Source organism: Muntiacus reevesi, chromosome 3 (genome assembly GCF_963930625.1).
Source record: "Muntiacus reevesi chromosome 3, mMunRee1.1, whole genome shotgun sequence".
Taxonomy (NCBI): Eukaryota; Metazoa; Chordata; class Mammalia; order Artiodactyla; family Cervidae; genus Muntiacus; species Muntiacus reevesi.
Window position 1 is genome coordinate 32988594 of NC_089251.1, and position 20866 is coordinate 33009459.

Genomic DNA, 20866 nt, shown 5'->3' on the forward strand with positions numbered 1-20866 from the left:
GTCTGTGAAAAGTAGAAGCAGCCAAGGCGTCCACAGTGTGACCAGGAAGTGATTGTGACGAAGGCAAGCGGAAGAGCCAATCAAGAATCAGGTGGAACCTGGCCGGCAAGGAGGGCAGGTCGAACCCTGTCCCTGGCTTTAAACTTAAAGGCCACCAGCCCGATCCTGACTCCTCGCAGGAGGAACAAGGAAATCATTTCTAACTCTAGGAGGGGGTGAGAATGAGCTGCGACGGCAGGCCAGACTGTCAGCAGCTCAGGGAGTTAAAATACCCAGGCCCCTTCTCCCAAACTTACACTACTACAGGCGCGCGCGCGCGCGCACACACACACACACACACACGCACGCACGCGCGCGTGTGCGCGCAGAAAAAGGGCTACATAGATACTACTCTGGTGGGATTAAGTACGGAGCCAGGGCACCCTGGGTGAGTGAAGATGGCAGTAGAGAAAAAAGGACACCATGGGCACGATTAGGTTTTGGCCTTTAGTCTGAAAAAGTGTTGATTGAAAGTGTACAACAGAGAGCAGGTGCAAGCGGCTAGGGGCCATGGAGCCGCCAATAAAAAAGAATGTCCTTAAATAAAGTTCACAGAGTAAAAACCAGAACCACCAGTCCTTCCCTCCAACACAACAGAGCACTGGCACAGAACCGGTGATGAGCCCCAAGGAGCAAGGAGGAGGCTGGGGAGGACAGCAGAGGCTCCCAGGCTGCTGTGTGGAGGAAGAGCCCTCTTTGGAATGGGCTGAGCCAAGCCACCCAGCTCCCCCTGCACACCTGATAACCACTGCTAAGGCTAAAGGAAAAAGACAAAACTCAGTCTCAGTCTGGAGGGCTCAGAAAACAGTCTAGGTGGGCAGAGATCTGGACAACCGCTAGTCCCGCTTGGCCTTCTTCTTGTCGCTGTTGCCATTTTCTTCACCCCCCTCGGTAGACAGCACCTCCTCCAGTTTCCGCTTGCCACTCTCTAGCTGAGGCGCTGCTGTGTTTCGGGGCTTGAAGCAAATGATGATGCAGGTCATGTTGTCACACCCTGTACCGTCCCCAGAAGTGTCTGGTGCCAGGCATTGATCCAGCAGCTACAAAAGGGAAGGGGCAGCTCAGCTGCAGGGTTTGAAAACTTGCTGGGAACCTAAAGTCTTAGAGGGCTGGCCTTGCTGAGACAGGGTGGCAGAAGCAAGGGAACAGGCAACAGGTGACACAAAACAGGCTACATGCTAGTCCATAAGGCAAAAGGATAAGTCAGGGAAATGAGGGGAAGTCGATCTTTCTAGTCAGAGTTTAGTATGTCAGTATTCTCAGGCTCTGATTTTAACTCAGGCTCAAAGAGAAAATTTTGGATACACAAACCAGACACCCTCTTTCCACCCTGGGACTTACCTCTTCCACAATGGATGACAGTAACCGAAGCTCCCCATTTTCATCGCGCTGGCTGATCTTCGATTGAATAAAGTCTATAACTTCCTGGCTGCTCATCACATTCCTGGGGTCATAAACAACAGTAAGAATCTTTTTTAGTCCCACCAAGGCAGAGTAGAAGAACATGGATAGAGATGACAAATGCCCCGTGTGTGCATGCTCAGTTGCTCAAGTGTGTCCAACTCAATGGACCCACCAGGCTCCTCTGTCCATGGCATTCTCCAGGCAAGAATACTAGAGTGGATTGCCATTATCTCTTCCAGGGGGATCTTCCCAAACAAGGGATTGAACCTGTCTCCTGCACTGACAGGTGTATTCTTGACCACTGCACCACCTGGGAAGCCTGACAGATGCCCCAGGCCAATGTAAACACCCACAGAGACTGTTGTCAGCTCTGCCTTCCCCTTGGGGATCTTGACACCAAGTTACCTATATAGGCTCTAATCTTAGAGCAACCAGAGAAGAGGCGCTGACTACAGTCATTAGTAAGAAGATAAAGAAGCTCAGAGCCCCACATGAGAAGTAACGCTGCAGGGGAAAAAGGGAATTTTAGGATGTTCTGCCAGTGCTCACCATATGCCATCACAGGCAATGACCATGAACTCATGATCGTCTGTGAGAGTCAGCACCTTGATGTCAGGAAGGGCCGAAATCATTTGTTCCTCTGGTGGCAAGTTCTTGTTTCTCTTGTAAAAGTGGTCTCCTGAAGTAAAGGAATGGTTGGCTGATGAACAAGTAGTCTGAGCACCTCCCACAGATTTGTGCTTGAGGCCAATCAAACCCTGCCATTCATTTCTCTTCTTTACAAAGTTCCATTATCTCGTGGGATGAAGTGAGTTCTAATTTTTCTGGTTTTAGCCCTGTCTTTGGGTTGCTGAACTTTCAGTCAGTCACTAACCTGTCTTTTTCAATACCTATCTCACCTATTTCACAGAGATGTTTAAGGGACAGAGGTAGTAGATACAAAACTAGTTTGAAAAATAAAAGGGCTATGAAGATTAAAGTTTGCTATAGGCATCTGAAGAGAGACCAAGACCCCAGAAGTCTTTCCCATAGTTTCTTCGCCCTTACCAATGGCTCTGGAGAGGTTGAGGCCACCGTTGACTCGCCCATCCATGGTAACCTTGCCTCCAGCATTCTTGATGCGTGCTAGCTCCACTTCATCCTCCGGTTTGTGGTCATAGGACATGTCTAAAGCTTTGCCGGCCTCAGACACCACACAGCGGGAGTCTCCTGCATTGGCTACAATCAACTGCTTCCCTCGTATCAGAGCCACCACCGCTGTTGTACCACTGTCAGAGCCAGGCTTAAAAGGAAGAAAGGGAGTATCACAGGAGCTCCTGGGTAACAGTTCTCATCATTCTCCTATATTTCCTCCTCTCACTAGGACTACCAAGAGGGCTTTAACAGACAGGAGGGTCAAAGATTTAATCTTTCCGGAAATTACAGCATGCTCTCCCCCTTTTCTGAGACAATTCTACCCAAAAGACCTAGTTCCCCTTGTAGAGTAAATCCCCCCATGACCACTGACTTCAGTGTGAAGATAGAAAGGGGACCCTTCTCCCAAAATCACAATCAGAGAATTCACCACACCTAGCTTCTTGGCTTTCTCAGACTCATTGCCCCCCTTTCCCCACACACCTCCTCTTTGCCTTCCATCCCAGGCACCATCATCTCTTCTTCTTCCTCATCCTCTTCAGCCTCCTCAGTGTCATCCTCGTCTTCCTCATTCTCTGCCTCTTCACTGCTGTAGCCATCTTCTTCCTCACTGCATTCCTGCCAGAGGGACAACCCCAGGCTACTGAGGCTGGGGTGACCCCCTTGCCCCTCCCCCTAACTTACACTCAGAACCAAGAGGCCTTTACTGAACACAGATTCTCAAAACACTGGTAGATGCACATATATAATATCCTGATGGAAAAATGTGGCGGAAGGGAGAGAGGGCTAGCTTGGATATACTGGTTTCCTGAACTAGGTTCAGTGGTCGCTAGCAGGAAACCTTGGGGAAGGCCAGGGCTGCTAGCCAAATACACCTTCCAGCAACATGACCAGAGAATAAGCTGCCCAGAAAAAAGAAACACCCAACTATCCAAAAGGAACACCATCTTGTTATCTCTCTAGGAGACAGACTCTGAAAGGCTAGAACTAGATGTATTTGTTACAATGTCAACAAAAGAGGTAAGTGGGCACTAATGGTACCTGTGTTAGCAGAGGTAATAATTTTCAAAAAGCTTAAACTATATTTGAGGGATGCTGTCAAAATAGGAGACAGAAAAGAGTAGAAAGCAATTATGCACAGCGATCAACCAGGCCCTCTCTACAACTTCAGCATCTGTCTGACCCCATGGGCCCTTACCTCGCTGTCTTCCTCTTCCTCCTCCGCCTCATCTGACTCATCCTCACTGTCCTCAAAGAACTTGGACTTAGCAACTCGAGGCAGCTTGTCGGAGGCTGAAGAGCAGGAAGGCCCAGCCTCACCAGTGGGAGTGCCAGGCTCCCCACCTTGGCCTGCCTCAGTCCCACATTCCGAGTTGGAGGAAAGGCCTGTGTGAGCCTTGGCTGTGGGGCCATTTTCCTCTGTAGAAGTTTCCCTAGATGGGTCCTCAGGTCCTGCCTCCCCATTGAGGCCCTGGGACCCTGGTTCCTCGCCTGTCCCAGCTCCAGATTTGCTGTGGGGAGCACCCTTGTGACAGTTCTGCCCGTAGCGTGTCAGCAGCTCTTCAATAGTCATGGTAGCCTCTTCATGCAGCAGTGCAGCCTCCTCATTGTCCACTGCAGGGGAGATGCTACATCAGCGCCCCATGCCAGACTCCTCCAGGAAGCAGTCCCTTACTACCTCCACAGCCCTTGTGACCTGAGTTCCGACTTACTTGCCCACCACCCCCCCTTCTCAAGTAGCTCCTGTCTCTTATCACAACTCAGAAAAATTGCCCTTTGCTTTCTTTTCCTCAAGCAACATCAGCCTCCATATATTTCCTTTGGTCTTTGTGTTTCACTCCCTTCTTAGTCAAAGGAATAGTAGTCCTGTATGTGTCGCCTATCACCTCTCATGTTTTATGGGTAAGTTGGAAACCCTCTTCTGACTGAGGACCCAGGAAGTCTACAATGCCAGTCCAGGCCTAGGGCCCAGGCTTAATGACTGGCTGGTATGGCTAACAGCAGTTCCAATCTTTAAAAAAAAGATCACATAAACATTAACAAGGAACCAGAAAGACCCCTTCACAATAACAAAAGATAATGTATACAAAAGTACAGCTTACAACTACAACACTATGGACTCAACAAAGGTTAATCCTCTCTCTCCTGTTCATTACCACCTGTAGTACAGGGGATTCTTTAACATACAGGGGATTTCCCAGGGCCCGAGGAAGCCATCTTCTCTCAGAGTTGACACGTAATTTATATGCATATTCAAGAATAGGTTCTTTAATATGCTGATTTCCTCTCAAACAAAAGGTGCCACACTCACCATCATCTTCATCAGCAACCTTTTCTTTTTCATCCTCATCTTCAGTGGGTCGCCCTGCAATCTGTGCCAGTTCCTTAATGACTTCCTCAGTGGTTAGTTTGGCGTCAATAGCCAAGAAGGCATCTTCCAAAGCCTAAATATAAGCAAAATAGTATAAAGCAAATGTAGGAAAAACTATGCAGGTACAAAATGAATTGCCTATGCACAATCCTGGGCACAAGGATGGGATGCAAATCAGAGTGATCCACCAAGCTGTAAGATAACTCAGAGACAAACAGTTCAGAGACTTGGGGATCAATAAGACACTCTAAAAACGACCAAGTGGGAATAAGCTCATTTTAGGTACAGAATTCTTTTAAGAAATTAGGTACAGAATTCTTTAAGAAATACAGTAAGAAGCAGCTGGGTGGCAATCAGAAAAGCCAAGGATTGGTGGGGGGAGAGAAAAAGGGAAAGTCTGCAGAAGTGGAGAACGAACAGTGTGGGAAGACAGACCTTCTGTAGCTTGCCTTCTTTGTAGGCCTTCTGATCTTTGATGATATCAGGAAGATATTTGGCACAGTACAAGGCAACTTCCTCCCCTAGAAGAAAGGTAAAGTGCACAGCTTTGCACACACAGAAAGTGATATAATATCAACACACCAGTGAATCCCAAAGCTTGAGGAGATGAATATCTTAGCACATCTGAAACCTATCTGAATGACAATGTTTTGGGAAGTTCTGACCAAGAAAATGGATTTCACCATCACCTCTCTTGGGGCTATGTTAATACTGCCCATATGTTTTCTCACCTGTATACTTAGTTTTCAGTGAAAAAGAGACAAATATAGGGAAAGGCTTCTTGTATTAAAACAAGGCCTGGTAAGATTAAGAACAAATCAAATATCCTACTGGGAAGAAGGAATGGCAGAATAGAGAAAAACAGGACTAGGCAGGAAATGGTACCTGAGGACCAGAACTCTGGAAAAGAAAAGAACAAAGGACCTGAAATTGGGGTTCCCAGAATGTTACCAATATGATCTGCTAAAGTTACCTCCATGTCCATCATAGACAGAAAACATGGCTGTCTCACTGTCCAGCTCAGGAATACAGTTGTGAGCATCCTACAAAAAAGAGCATAATTAGCATTTCTTAAGGTCAAAGGATATTCTTCCTTGTGCATTTCAGGTCAGAAGGATCGCCTTCACATCTTAATCTCACTAAACCCTTCCCTGGCTGACCTACATGGCCTAGAAATAAGAAAGGAAGATGGGATGATAAGAACAGCACAAGGGTGGGAGAAAGGAAGCGGGGAGGAAGGAGGGAAGGGAGGGAGAGAGCAAAAGGAAAGGAAGGCAGGAGGGAAGAAGGGAAGAGATGAATCAGGTCACTACCTCTGCAGTCTAGCAGCCTCAGCCTAGGAGATCTCAGTCCAGATGGCAGAATGTTTGGCTGTTGGAACTCTAGACCTGACCCTTTTGGATTTGTGGCAACTATGGGAAGAACCAGAATAAAGGATCTTTAAAGTCACTTCCAGATCCCTTCTATGAATCAGTGAACTTCAAGGAAGAAAATGTTAGGGAGGATAGCAAAAAGTGACAAAGCGACCCAAGAGCCTTACCTACCTGCAAAATTTCTAGGAGAATCCTAAGACAGCCTGAGTGGAAGCATCCCCACCCCACCTCCCACCCCCAGAAAAGCACCACCAAAACAGATTAACCCACCAGGCTAGGTGGAGGATACAGTTACAGAAGAAAATATTTCCAACAAACAGTTATTAAACTACACTGTGTGCAGTACTTGTTAACTGGAATTTACAATTAAATCAGCCACTTCCCAGGTGGCTCAGTGATAAAGAATCCGCCTGCTGATGAAGGAGACATGGGCTAGATCCCTGGGTCGGGAAGATCCCATGGAGAAGGAAATAGCAACCCACTCCAGTATTCTTGCCTAGATAATCCCATGGACAGAGGAGCATGGAGGGCTATAGTCCATGGGGTTGCAAAGAGTCATCCCACCTCCCACCTCCAGCTGGAACTGAGACACCATTTAATTTGGAAGGCACAGCACATCTGAAAAGAAATTTCCAATCATCTTATAGGTATATTCTCTACAGACAGAAAGGATATAACTATCTATTTATTCTGATTAATTAGTAAAGTTAATAGTTCTCCTTTGTCTTTCAGGTATTTAGTATTTACATTTTTTAAATTATATTGATAGAGGAAATTGGAGTGTATAAGTTCTGCTGTCCCTAAAATAAGACTATGCTGTCATTATACAAGTCTGCTAGAAAATTAAACTTAGGGTTTTAAGATAGGCAAAGAGCACTGAAAAGAAAGTACTCTTTTATTTCCCTCTGATTGTCTCCAGGAGAAAGGGCCCCAGAAGCTAATGGGCATGCACAGAAGGCCTTTGATGGCCTGTGTGCCATCAACACAACTGCCTCTTAGCCTCATCCCTAGAGGCTAGAGATCCCCAGAAATCCCTAGAGATCTAGAGAAACCCACACCAGTCATCTTCCTCCTCTCCCCCACTTTACCAATGACTCTACCACCAGCCATGCTGACCTACCATCCCTCTAAGCCAGGGTTTATCATACTGCCCCCTCCTCTCCTTTCACCAACATCTTTCTTGCCTTTTATGATTGTCTCTACAGTGACTCTCAGACTTTAACGTGCCTAAGAATTCATTCATTCGTTCATTCATTCAAATATTTGAGTATCCATTCTGTGCCAAGATGTGCTGGCTGATTAGTTTCAGCAAAACAGCTGTGTCACATTAATGTCGATTTTAGTTCTGTTGATTTTGCAGCTTGGTTTGTTGGCATGGAATTTATGTCCAGGTCTATGTTTGTACACATTGAAGTAACAGTAAATTAAAGTCATGTTAGTAAATACTAGAGACCCACAAATATTGCTTTTCTTAAAAAAAAAAAAAAAAATCCATGGGCGATCTCCAAGATATTTTGTTAAATAAAGCAAGCAAAGCGCAAAATAATATATTTATTTAGTAAGCCACTTTTTGTGTAAGAGGGAGTACAGGAATAGACATTTGTCTTCTCATACTTTAATACTACAAGGACACACAGAAAACTAATAAAAATACTGTGGGAGGGCATGAGGGTGCCAACAGATGAATGGAAGCAAGAGGGAACCATGGGAATGTTTAGCTTTTCGAAAGTAAATTAAATGTCTTTTAATTACACCTTTTTAGTAGAGGAGCTTAGCACTCTTCCTGTCCACTACTTCCCAGTGGACAAGAGAATCAGCTGGTCTTTCTCTGTCCTACACCACCACTCTAAATCACAGCCGTAATGAACCCACACCTCTATTTAAAAAAATCTCTTTGACTTCTCATTGCTCCTCACACCTCTTTTGAACCCACACCTCTATTTAAAAAAATCTCTTTGACTTCTCATTGCTCTTCACAAGATCATGTGATTTTGAAGCAGAAGATCTAGCCATCAGTGAACACTGGAAAAATAATTACTCTCTACAGTAATCAAATGGATATTAAAAAAAACAAGGAGGGAGGGAGGTGGGAGGGGGGTTCAGGATGGGGAACACATGTAAATCCAAGGCTGATTCATGCCAATGTATGGCAAAAACCACTACAATATAGTAAAGTAATTAGCCTCCAACTAATAAAAATAAATGAAAAAAAAAACAAGGAATTATCTTTTTATGCAAATTAAAATGATGAAAAAGATGAACAGTATCCAGTAGTAATAAGAGTGAAGATAAAAACAGATTCTCATACTCTGATCAACAGGAATATAAATTAGCAGTTTTCCTGGAAGGCAATTTGGTAATATGTATTAAAATGTGCATGTCTTTTGATCTAGAAATTTGACTTCTAGATTTATCTTATGGGAGTACTAACACAAGGATAAAAAGATACAAAGAATGCTCATTATAGCATTACTTACAATAAAAAAATTATAACCATCTAAATTTCCATGAATAGGGGACTTCCCTGCTGGCCCAGTGGTTAAGACTCTGAGCTCCCAATGCAGGGGGCCCAGGTTTGATCCCTGGTCAGGGAACTAGATCCCACATGCTGCAACTAAGACCTGGTGCAGCCAAATAAATGAATAAATATTAAAAAAATAAATAAATTTCCATGAATAGATCACAAACAGTACATCTCTCCAACGGAATATATGCAGTTGTTAGAAATGATGAATATGTGTTCATTTAGAAATGAGTTCACAACATATTAAGTGATAAAAAGCAAAACATAAATTATCTGTATGTAAGAAATCTATAAGATTGCATACCAATCAGTGGAAGGTGAGATTTGGATGATAATTATTTTTACAATATGGAATGACAGTATCTGCATTATTCATATCCTCACAGGGCAATCATGAAGATGATGTAAAATGCATAAAAATTCTTTGGAAATTGGGATGTAGTACATAGGTATATACATATATTCTGCTCTGAAATGATGTACCCGGTTCATATTTGTCTTCTCTATCCTTTTTCTCAAAAAGGAATGCCCACAATAAAGACTCATTGTCTGCCTTGAGGTTTCAGTTCCTAGAACTCTCCACATTATGTTCACCTCCACTTTTTGGTAAGGCTTTGGATCTATGTCACTTGGAACTGTTCTACCTGCTCTAAGCACTTCAATTCCCCACTTGTATCTTCAACCATAGTCTCCCTACCTTTATTTACCCTTGTCTTTCTGTCCCTTTGAGTCGGAGCTAAGCATTTCAACACTGTCTCTTAGCAATCTGGAAAAAGTCATCCATCCTTGTGTAACCCGACCAACTGCTTTCTTTACCCTTGAATCTGAGCCACTAAGTATTGCTAATCATAAAAATGTCATGAAATTATGTTGATTGCAGTGACTACTTCCATTTAGAATTTTTTCCTCTATTCTGCACTGGCTCTTAAATACATGAACCACAGTTAGTCACAAAACTTTTCCACACTACTCAAGTTCTCACGGATATTTTCTGTTCACTCTTAGCAGAAAAAAGGCTTCCCTGGGGGCTCAGCAGTAAAGAATCCACCTGCCCATGCAGGAGACACAGGTTTGATCTCTGGGTGGGGAAGATCCTTTGGAGAAGGAAATGGCAACCCACTACAGTATTCTTGCCTGGGAAATTCCATGGAGAGAGGAGCCTAGTGGGTGGGATACAGTCTATGAGGTTGCAAAGAATCAGACAGGACTTAGCGACTAAACAACAACTTAGGAGATGAGCTAACCTCTTACTTTACTTAGATTGAGGTCTTATTTCAAGATATACCTCATCTTCCCTAGGAAGATTTCTAATTTCTCCATAGCAGTGTCTAACCTCTCCTTCACGTCTTCCTCAGAAGCAGTATTTTTCTCTTTCTAGATTAACATCTCTTCTCAAACACAAACCCTTCTCCCTCAAGATCATACATCACAGAGCAGGCAATAACCGTAACAGCAACCCAAACAGCCATTTTGCAGGGTTCATTCTCCCCAACCACTGTATGAAATTAAATAGTGCAAACCATGTCAGCTTTCTCAAAAGTTCTCTTGGGTTCTGTGAAGAACTGTAATTCTATACCTCCAATTGTCTGTTTCCACCGGACGTCCCTTCTCTACCTCAAACTTAACATAGGTAAACAGGAACTTAGCAGTCTCCCCCATCCCCCCCCCCAAAAAAAAATCACAGCTTCTCCTACCTGTCTTATTCTGTGGATGCAATCTTAGCTCTCCTAGGCAACAGCTAGTATCGATCCTCCCTAACTTCCATCCATCAACATCTATCACTGAGTCCTGCTAACTTTTCCCTCATAACTATGATCCTGGATTACTTTACTCAATATTTTAACTCCTCTCCTGTCTCTACTCTCTATCTCCTGTAATCCAGCCCACATACATCCAGTTGCCAGATTATCTCCCCACTGTCAGGCCCTTCAGTGAACCCTACTACATTAGATTAATTCCATACAACTTACTGGCAATTAAAGGCACTCTAATCATTCCTATCCATCTCCATAACCTAATCTCTTTAACTCAAAAGAAACTACTCTTGGCACTCTTGATACTTGAACACTCTACCCTGGCATAGTAAGCACGCCTACCTCAGTCTTTCCTCCTATCCCTTCTAATATTTTTCCTTCTCTCACTTTTCTCCTCCCCATTTGTTACCACTTATACTGTTTCCTAAAGGTCCAGTTAGTCTCACCACCTCCAAAATATCTTTCTCAATCACACCAATACTGTGTGATCATTCCCCTTCTGAACTCTCTTAATATTGACTGTCCGTACCAGTAATTTGACATTCAGCATATATTATCTTGTATTGTTATCCAAATCCCACAGGGGAAAAGTGTTGTAGGTCCAAAACATCATGAAAAAAGGCTGTTTTACAAATATCTTAGGGATAACTCCTCCTTTGTTTACTACTCTAAACCTAGAGATGGGTCATAACACAATAACCGAAATGATCCGAAAGAAATGATGTAGAATACACAGGTCATCTGATTCAGGACTCTCAGGTCTTGCCTTATTAGATCATTTATCACATAGCCCCTTCTGACCATCTAGACAAACAATGGATCTGCTATTAATAAACTGCTTACCTTTCCTGTGGGCTTCCCTAGTGGCTCAGACAGTAAAGAATCCACCTGCATGTGGGAGAGCTGGGTTCGATCCCTGGGTTGGAAAGATCCCCTGGAGAAGGGAATGACTACCCACTCAGAACTGCCTGGCAGAACTGCCTGGAGAATTTCATGGACAAAGGAGCCTGGCAGGCTACAGTCCACGTGGTTGCATAGAGTCGGACACGACTGAGCAATTTTCACTTTCATTTTTCCTGATGTTAATCTCCTAAGGTTACAAATACATCCATAAATGCTCCTTTGTTACTAGATCAACCATTTAGATTTCTGATACTTAACTTTATCTAAATCTTTGCAATTCAAGGAAAAAATTTTGAAAGTGGTTGGAAAGAGAACTATATTATTTATTTTAAAAAGTCATGTGTTACCGTCTGATTTTAAAAATCATATGGACGTATTACCACTGTGTTACAGACTGAATGTTTTATGTCCCCCTGACATTCATATATTGAAACTTCATTGCCAATGTGATGGTATTTAGAGGTGCAGGCTTTGAGAGGCAATTAAGTCATGAGGAAGAAGCTCTCATGAATGAGATTAGAGACACCAGCGGAGTCCTTTGCCTTGTGAGGACACAGCTAAACACAGCCACTGTGAACTAGCACCAAGAGGGCCTTCTCCAGACAACTTGATCTTAATCTTCCCATTAGGGTCTCAAAGAGGTATTGACACACCTATGTTCATAGCAGCTTTGTTCACAATAGCCCAAAACTAGAAAAACTCACGTGTTCACCAACAGATGAATGAATTTTAAAAAACGTGGTATATATGGGCCAAGGAATATCATTCAGGTTTAAAAAGGAAATTCTGACACATGATACAACATGGATGAACCTTGAGGACACAATGCTAAGTGAAGTAAGCCAGCCAGTACTTTGCTATCCAGAGCAGTCAAATTCATAGACAGAAAGTAAAATAGTAGTGGTTGCCAGGGGCCGGGTACAGGACGGGAGGGGGATGGGGAGTAGTTTAGTGGGTATAGAGTTTCAGTTTTGCAAGATGAAAAGAGTTCTGGAGATTGGTTGCACAACAAAGTGAATTTACTTAACACTACTGATCTGTACATTTTAAATGGTTAAGATGGCAAATTTCATCTTATGTGTATTTTACCAGACAAACTTCCTACCAAAAGCCCATGCTCAGATGGCATCACCAGTGAGCTCTACCAAATATTTAAAAAATTGGTATGAATTCTTCACAAACTCTTCCCAAATAAAGAACAGGGGATAACATTTCCCAACTCAATTCTGTGAGGCCAATATTATTCTGATACCCAAACCAGACAGACATCACAAGAAAACTACAGGCTTAATATCATTAAGATAGTTCAGTTCAGTCACTCAGTCATATCCGACTCTTTGCAACCCCATGGACTGTACTTCCCTGTCCATTACCAACTCCCGGATCTTGCTCAAACTCATGTCCATCGAGTTGGTGATGCCATCCAACCATCTTGTCCTCTGTCATCCCCTTCTCCTCCTGCCTTCAATCTTTCCCAGCATGAGGGTCTTTACTCATGAGTCAGTTCTTTGCATCAGGTGGCCAAAGTACCGGAGCTTCAGCATCAGTCCTTCCACTGAATATTCCAGACTGACTTCCTTTAAGATTGACTGGTTGGATCTCCTTGCAGTCCAAGGGACTCTCGAGAGTCTTCTCCAACACCACAGTTCAAAAACATCAATTCTTTGGCGCTCAACCTTCTTTACGCTCCAACTCTCACATCCATAGATGACTGCTGGAAAAATCGTAGCTTTGACTATACAGACCTTTGTCAGTCAAATAATTTCTCTGCTTTTAATATACTGTCTAGGTTTGTCATAGTTTTTCTTCCAAAGAGCAAGCGTTTTTTAATTTCATGGCTGCAGTCACCATCTGCAGTGATTTTGGAGCCCAAGAAAATAAAGTCTGTCTCTGTTTCCATTGTTTCCCCATCTATTTGCCATGAAGTGATGAGACCGGATGTCATGATCTTAAGTTTTCTGAATATTGAATTTTAAGCCAGCTTTTTCTCTCCTCTTTCACTTTCATCAAGAGGCTCTTTAGATAGCAATACTCATTAACTGATCTACAAATTCATAATAAATCCTATCAAAATCCCTGGCGCCTTTTGCAGTGAAACTGACAAACTGATCCTAAAGTTCATACAGATATGCAAGGGACTCAAAAAGAAGAAATGAAAAAAAAAAAAAAAAAAAAAGCTGTAGTAACCAAGACAGTGTGGTACACAGATCAATGGAATGGAATGAAGAGTCCAGAAATAAACCCTCATATTTATAGTCAACTGATTTTAAACAATGAGACCAAGATAATTCAAAGGGAGAAAAGAATAGGATCCTAAATAAATGATGCTGGGACAAACACATATCCAGATGCAAAAAATATGAAGTCAGACCCCTTCTTTACACCACACACAAAAATTAACTCAAAATGGATCACCTAAATGGACTTCATCAAAATTAAAAACTCTGGTGCCTAAAAGGCCACCAACACGGGCTTCCCTGGTGGTCCAGTGGTTAAGACTCTGCATGCTTCCATGAGGCACAGGTTTGATCCCTGGTCAGGGAACTAAGATCCTGAATGCCCGCATGCCACTAAGCATGGCAAAAAAAAGCAAAAAAAAAAAAAACAAAGGATATGAATAGACATTTCTCCAAGAATACCTAAATGGCTAATAAGCTCAAGGAAAGATGTCAAACATCATTAGCCATCAGAGAAATACAATCAAAATCACAATGGAATATCATTTCACACCCATAAGAATGACTATAATCAGGGGGGAAAAGGGCAACAGGTAAAAGGAGGAGGTAGAGAAACTAACACCCTCATATACAGCTGGTAGAAATGTAAACAGAACCACCACTTTGGAAAATAGTTAGGCAGTTCCTCAAAATGTTAAACATGGGAGTTACTATATGACCCAGCAATTCAACTCCTAGGTATACACTCAAAAGAAATAAAACCTATTTCCACACAAAAGTTTGAACATGATTGTTCATAGCATCATTATTCAAAAAAGTAAAAATGTGGAAATCCCAACATCCATCAACTGATGAATAGATAAACAAAATATGCGTACAATGGAAGGTGATTCAGCCATAAAAAGGAATGAAGTAGTGATTGATTCATGCACAACCTGGATGACCCTTGAAATGTATACTTTAAATGGACACGGCACAATAAAGTTGTTTAAAAAGAACCTGAATATACATTTTCAGGGGCTACTGATATACTGATATACTCCATCTTTGAACTAGATCTAGAGGGAAACAGAAAACTCCACTGTAACTGGTACTGAGATGACAATGTGTCATTAAACATCAGAGATGCTATTAGTTCAGTTCGAAAGATCTGTGCTTCCAGACAGCACAAATTTAATGGTAGCTAATAATGGCAAGAACTACTGATCTGATATAATTTCTACACTCAAATACAAGCCGTACAATTCTAAGTAGATAACCCAATAGAGGGTGGTTAGGGGTTGAGAGTAATATTAATTGCTAGAGGACTGGGCAATAGAAATAATTTATGTAAAATATTATTGAAATCTTGAGAAATACATTGACTGTAACTTACAATTGTTTGAAAACTTATAAAGGAATAGTAGAAAACAACTTCTATGTACTCAAGGGCATACATTTGATATCATTTCATACTATCTTTGACTTGTGAAGAAAAGGCACTGCACGCTGATCAAATGAAAAGAATGCCCTTTTATGAAAGTTGCTTAACCATCTCCTAGACAAAGGAATTCTGATCTGGTTCAATAAGTAAAAAGTGCTTTAAGTCACAGAGATGAGACGCTAATCTGAGGATCAAACAATAAATGTTCCTCAGCTTCAGATGCCCGCTCTCCAGTGGAACCCCACAGCATGCCTGTGATATTTCACTTTATATTCCCCCACTAATATAATGATTGAAACTGTCATGCATGTATCTTAAGAACTTTCTGCTCAACATTATGTACATTCAATTCTAGATGACCCACTCTGACCATTAATAAGCCAGCTTCTATATGGCAACAGCTATTCCACTCAGAATTATACATTATGCATTGATGTTGCCTTTAAAAGAGGGTAAATATAAGTGTTTATAATATACGCATACACACACATATAAACATATACATCTTAACTTCCTAATAGGAAACAATCTTGTCACTTCAGAGACCCTGATTACCAAAAACTAAAATTACCCTAGTCTCTTTGACACATGAAACTCAAGAGCCTTTCCATAAATATTTCTCAGGCACCCTTCCACAACATACCTGTTAACTCCCAAAATACAAGCTGGAATCAAGGTTGCAGGGAGTAATATCAATAACCTCAGATATGCAGATGACACTACCCTTATGGCAGAAAGCAAAGAGGAATTAAAGAGCCTCGTGAAGAAGGTGAAAGAAGAGCGTGAAAAAGCTGGCTTAAAACTCATTCACCCTGGAGAAGGAAATGGTAACCCACTCCCAGTATTCTTGCCTGGAAAAGTCAAGGGACTGAGGAGCCTGGCGGGCTACAGTCCATGGGATTACAAGACTGAACATGCATGCATGAGGGTGGAGGGAAATGGGTTGGTAGCAATAAACTGGTAGAACTAAGGAAAAAAAAACCCCAAAAACTCAACATTCAAAAAACTAAGATCATGGCATCTGGTCCCATCACTTCATGGCAAAAAGATGGGGAAACAACGAAGACAGTGACAGACTCTTTTCTTGGGCTCCAAAATCACTGCGGACAGTGACTACAGCCATGAAATTAAAAGACGCTTGCTCCTTGGAAGAAAACCAAGGACAAACCTAGACAGTATATTGAAAAGCAGAGATATTACTTTGTCACAAAGGTTCGTATAGTCAAAGCTATGATTTTTCCAGTAGTCATGTACAGATGTGAGAGCTGGACAACAAAAAAGGCTGAGTGCCAAAGACTCTTGAGAGTCCCCTGAACAGCAAGAAGATCAAAACAGTCAATCCTAAAGGAAATCAACTTCCGAATATTAACTGGAAGGAATGATACTGAAGCTGATGCTCCAATACTTTAGCCACATGATGCAAATGACCAACTCACTGGAAAAGATTCTGATGCTGGGAAAGACTGAAGGCAGAAGAGAAGGGGATGACAGATGATGAGATGGTTGGATGGCATCACTGACTCGATGGAAGTTAGTGTGAGCAAACTCTGGGAGATGATGAAGGACAGGGAAGCCTGGAGTGCTGCAGTCCATGCAGTCGCAAAGAGTTGGACACAACTGAACAAGCACCACCACCAGCAGCTTAAGGGTCCCTCCAAATCATGGAGAAGGAAGAAGGGAAGGGAACATCAACTGTAGTAATCTGATTACCCTTCCTCAAAACTCCCTGGTTCCACAGCAAGATGGGCTAGAAAGAGGCAGAAAGTATAAAATGCCAGCTACTGGCAGTTACCATCTTGCCTCAAGGAAAGGGATAAACAGTACTCTCTAAGGCTGAATCTATGCATCAATCAGGATTTCAGTAACCTTTATTATGTGTGCCGCTATGATAAACTTACCTCAACTAAATCATTAGGACTAAGCAAATAAGGTCAGTAGAATTAATAAACTGGTGGAATTAAGCCCCAAAGGTTAAAAGGAACAGGAGTATACTTTCTGAAAAGCTAAGAGGCTGAAGTCAAAGTTCTTTTCTTGCCATAGCAAAGAAACTATTATACTTTAGGGAGAAAGGAAACAAAGCCAGAAGCAAATGTTATGGATGCAGCAGAACAGGATCCCAAACAGGACTTCAAGAGGATTTGATTAGGTATATTTAACTATTCAAACAAAGGGAAATTCAGAAACAGTATAATAAGATTTTAAAACCCTAAGTGATTATCTCTCAGGAGGAAGATTAGGATTTAAGGAATAGTCTAGCAAGATTTCTACAAACCAAACAGCCTCTCATGAAACACTTATATTCCAATTACCAGAGGAGAAACCAAAAATAAAAGGAAATGCCCTACAGAGAAGCAAACAGTACAGAATCACTGGGCAAATGACTTGGAAAATTGAATATCCAAGCAACTCAATTTATAAAGAAAACTAGAAAGAATATCAGAAGGAAAAAAAACCACAGCAGAGAGGAAAAGTGGAAGATACAGAATGAGAAACTTAAAGGAGAAGCCTTACTCTGAGATAGTCACCTCAAATCTTCCAATATTAACAAAAAATGCCATAGAACTGGAACCTCCAAATTACCAACTAACCCAAAAACAAGACTGACATTAAGCCTTTCCTTTCAAAGCTCCATCAAGATATTTTCACCAGCCAGATAATTACATCTTCCAAGCACCCAGCTGAATTGGTAAGCTCCATACAATGCACCATAAAGAAACATAAATGCTTCATTTCAGGTCGACACAAATGAGAACAGTGTCTCGAACAACTTCCATCCTACAGATTCTTTCCACCAAGGCACAGCTATCCTAATCTCTTTGGGCCTCAATTTCTAAGCTGTAAAATGTGGGAGCCAAACTATATATGTGTGAGACGAACTATAGGATCCTCTCTGTTTTCCAAGATTTTATGTCTAATGATAAAGTCTGCTAGAGGTATAAAATTTGAGTCTGAGAACAAACCATTTAAGTTTATACTGTCATTCCACAGCTAACCACAGGGAGGAGCGAGGGATTTGAAGAAATTCCCAAGGGAGACAGTATTTGGCTGCTACACGAAGCCCACCTAGTTTAAGTGGATAAACCCTCCATCCCAGACATAATTAGAGCATTTCCCTGGCTCCTCTGCCTAGACCTCACAATACTCTTCACAAAAACAGGTTTTACACATGTCTTTCTCCCTTTCCTTCCTACCATAGTTTTCTCTATTCTCCTTTGCAGTTTCATATCCATTTGCCCAACACTATTCCTTCTAATCCAGAATTTTTCCATTTTATCAACTACAATTTTCTATAAAAGGATAATAAGTTTCCTGTAGATTAAGATTTAAAAAAGTTTTTGAATGAAAATCAAGGAAATTATAAACTACAACAAGCACAGGCAAATGACAACTAAGTTGTAGAGGAATTCCGAGTAAGAAAAAAATAATTAGGCATAATTCTAAAAGAAATTAGAGTGACTGACACTATTCAAGTTTTCCAAAGGCTAGGAAATGCCCTGAGGGAAAAAACAAACGAGTGACAATTCTTGGATGTCAAGTCAAACCTCTCAAATTAACATGTGGTGCCCAGAACCAGGCAACTAGGTAATGTGAATTTGAAACAGACTATTTGCCTGGCTTCCTTTCACTGTCAAACTCCTCGTCCAGAAAAAGCTCTCATACCACATTTTTTCTTAAAGTACAGTCATTCACATCGATCCGCCTCTCCCGGGCAAAAGTCAGTGGATAAATAGTCCCTCTCTTCTTTACCCCTACACTAAACCTCACACCGTTTACGAGCCTGGAAAGCTGGGCTGGCATGAGAGGATGGCGCGAAGGCACGGGGAGGTCGGTCAGTTGGCGGAAGGTGCCTCTCCCCACATGGCTGAGCACTCGCCGCCAAGCTGGCCACCGTCACACGGTCCCCGAGCACCAGCAAGTCGCTCTTGGCCCCGACCCCGCTCTCGCTGTCGCCTCACAAACTGCCGCTGCGGCCACAGCCTCTCGTTTAGGACCCTCCCCCGGGGATGACCCCATCCCCCCGCTCCCCTTCTCCGTCGGGTTCCCGCCCTGCAGCCGCCAGCCTATGGGCCCCTCCCGCCTCACCTCCATGGAGACGCGCCAGCCTTGCATGGCGGAGAAACCGTAGGGCAGCGGCAGGCGCGAGGCGCCGACCCCGTCCCCAGAGCACTTCACCGTGTTGGGCTGAGAGAGGTAGGCACCCATGGCGGCGGCTGACCGGCGGCCTCAGGGGCAGGCGAACGAAGCGCGACCCGTGCCGGCGCCGGAGCCGGAGCCCCGGGTGCGCGCGCGGCAAGAGCTAGCTGAACTGCGCGGCCGACGCAAGGTGCCGGTGAAAGGCGCGAGGCGGTCCAGGAGGCGGTAACGGGACGGGAGCAGAGAGGGAGCGGAAGCGGAAACGGCGCCGCTTCAGACCCCGCCCGGCCGGCGCGGCGCGGCGCGGCGCGGCGCTGCGGGCAGTCATTTCCTTAGCAACTCGCCCCGCCCGCGGGGACAACGGCCCGCCCAACCGCCGCTCCCGCGAGATTGGCGGAGTCACGCCCACCAACGGCCGCGGCCTGCCTGGGGCGGCCTGGTAGGTTTCTCTTAACCAGTACCTCTCACTAACTGTCCCCCCGCTGTCCCCCACCTCCGCTCCCCTAGCCTGGCCTCTCGCGTTTTGTCTGAGGCTCTTTTGTGGGGAACTGGGTACTTCCGGTTCATCCTCTAAAGTGTCAGCTCTCTCTCCGCCGCGCCCTCGGACTCCCACACCTCCTCCCGATGCGGTTCAATTAGAGTTGACTAGTATTAATAATTTGTTCTGAGCGCATGAAGTACCTTTGTGAGGCCTATGCGAGTAAGATGTGAGATAAGTCTTTCTGACCAAAGAAAATGAAGACCTCTCTCTGTGACCCAGTCTGTGCGGGTGGAGAAGAAATGAAAAGGGAGTGGAAGAGCTATTGCTTGAGGTCCTCAGGATGCCCAGACATGCATTATACCCCGGGAGAAGGGAAAAATGTTACGGGGTTGCAGGGGTGAAGAAAGTGAACTGCTTTGGGGAGGGTTTTTGAGGAAGTTGCTTGCCTCGTTGGAGAGTGATTTTAAGTAGTAACATTAGAAAGGATAGAGAATGGTCGCAAGTGCCAAAATGGGTGGCTTGGACTTCAGTGTTATCCTGGTGGAGCCTTTGGAGATTATTGGTTTAGTCTTGTGTGCAGTGTGGTTTGGAGAGAGAAAGCCTGGAGACTAACTGGTTAAAGGGCTCTTAATCTAAGCGTGAGAGAGAAAGGCTGGAACTAAATTGGTGGCAATGGGAACAGATAAAAGAGCAAATTAGACAAAAAAAAAATGGACAGGATTTAGTAATAGATTGGATTCAGGGGATGGTAGAGAAAGGAAAAATTCTCAGGATAAACATATTATTTTAAAATACAAAACTAATGGCTTCCTCCTGCTCTTCAGAAAGTTCTAATGCCTTAACATAGTTAACCAGACCTTTCACACTTGATTCAATTATTGCATGTCTCTCCCACTTGCTCTCCTTTCTGCCACCCCGTGCTCCAGCAATATGTCTTTGGGTTTCTTCATGCTTCATCTTCCTGTGCTTTCACCCATGGAATACACCTCCCCACCCACCCCCATCTTTACTTCCTTTCAGAATTCTTTTCTAATATCCCTACATTGGTTTGGATCCCCACTTGTATTTTCCTGATAGACTATAAACCTTTCAGGAAGGCAGAAGCTCATGTCAAACTTTTGACATTCTATACCCCAGCATCCCTAGCAC

General features: G+C 43.3%; 1 protein-coding gene across 2 annotated transcripts; it reads right to left on the reverse strand.

Moving 5' to 3' along the window:
- Positions 1-472: 472 nt before the first annotated feature.
- Positions 473-19533, reverse strand: PPM1G (protein phosphatase, Mg2+/Mn2+ dependent 1G). Of its 2 annotated transcripts, none has more exons than XM_065928822.1 (10): positions 19186-19533; positions 5922-5991; positions 5384-5469; positions 4889-5021; positions 3776-4191; positions 3061-3195; positions 2491-2725; positions 1993-2122; positions 1381-1483; positions 473-1079 (listed from the first exon to the last, which is right to left on the reverse strand). In XM_065928822.1, exons 1-10 carry the CDS (start codon positions 19303-19305, stop codon positions 876-878), a joined length of 1632 nt encoding a protein of 543 aa, XP_065784894.1. In that variant the 5' UTR covers positions 19306-19533; the 3' UTR covers positions 473-875. The 2 variants fall into 2 exon arrangements, with proteins under 2 accessions (XP_065784894.1, XP_065784895.1); XM_065928823.1 differs by lacking the exon at positions 19186-19533 and adding an exon at positions 6262-6447.
- Positions 19534-20866: the final 1333 nt, after the last annotated feature.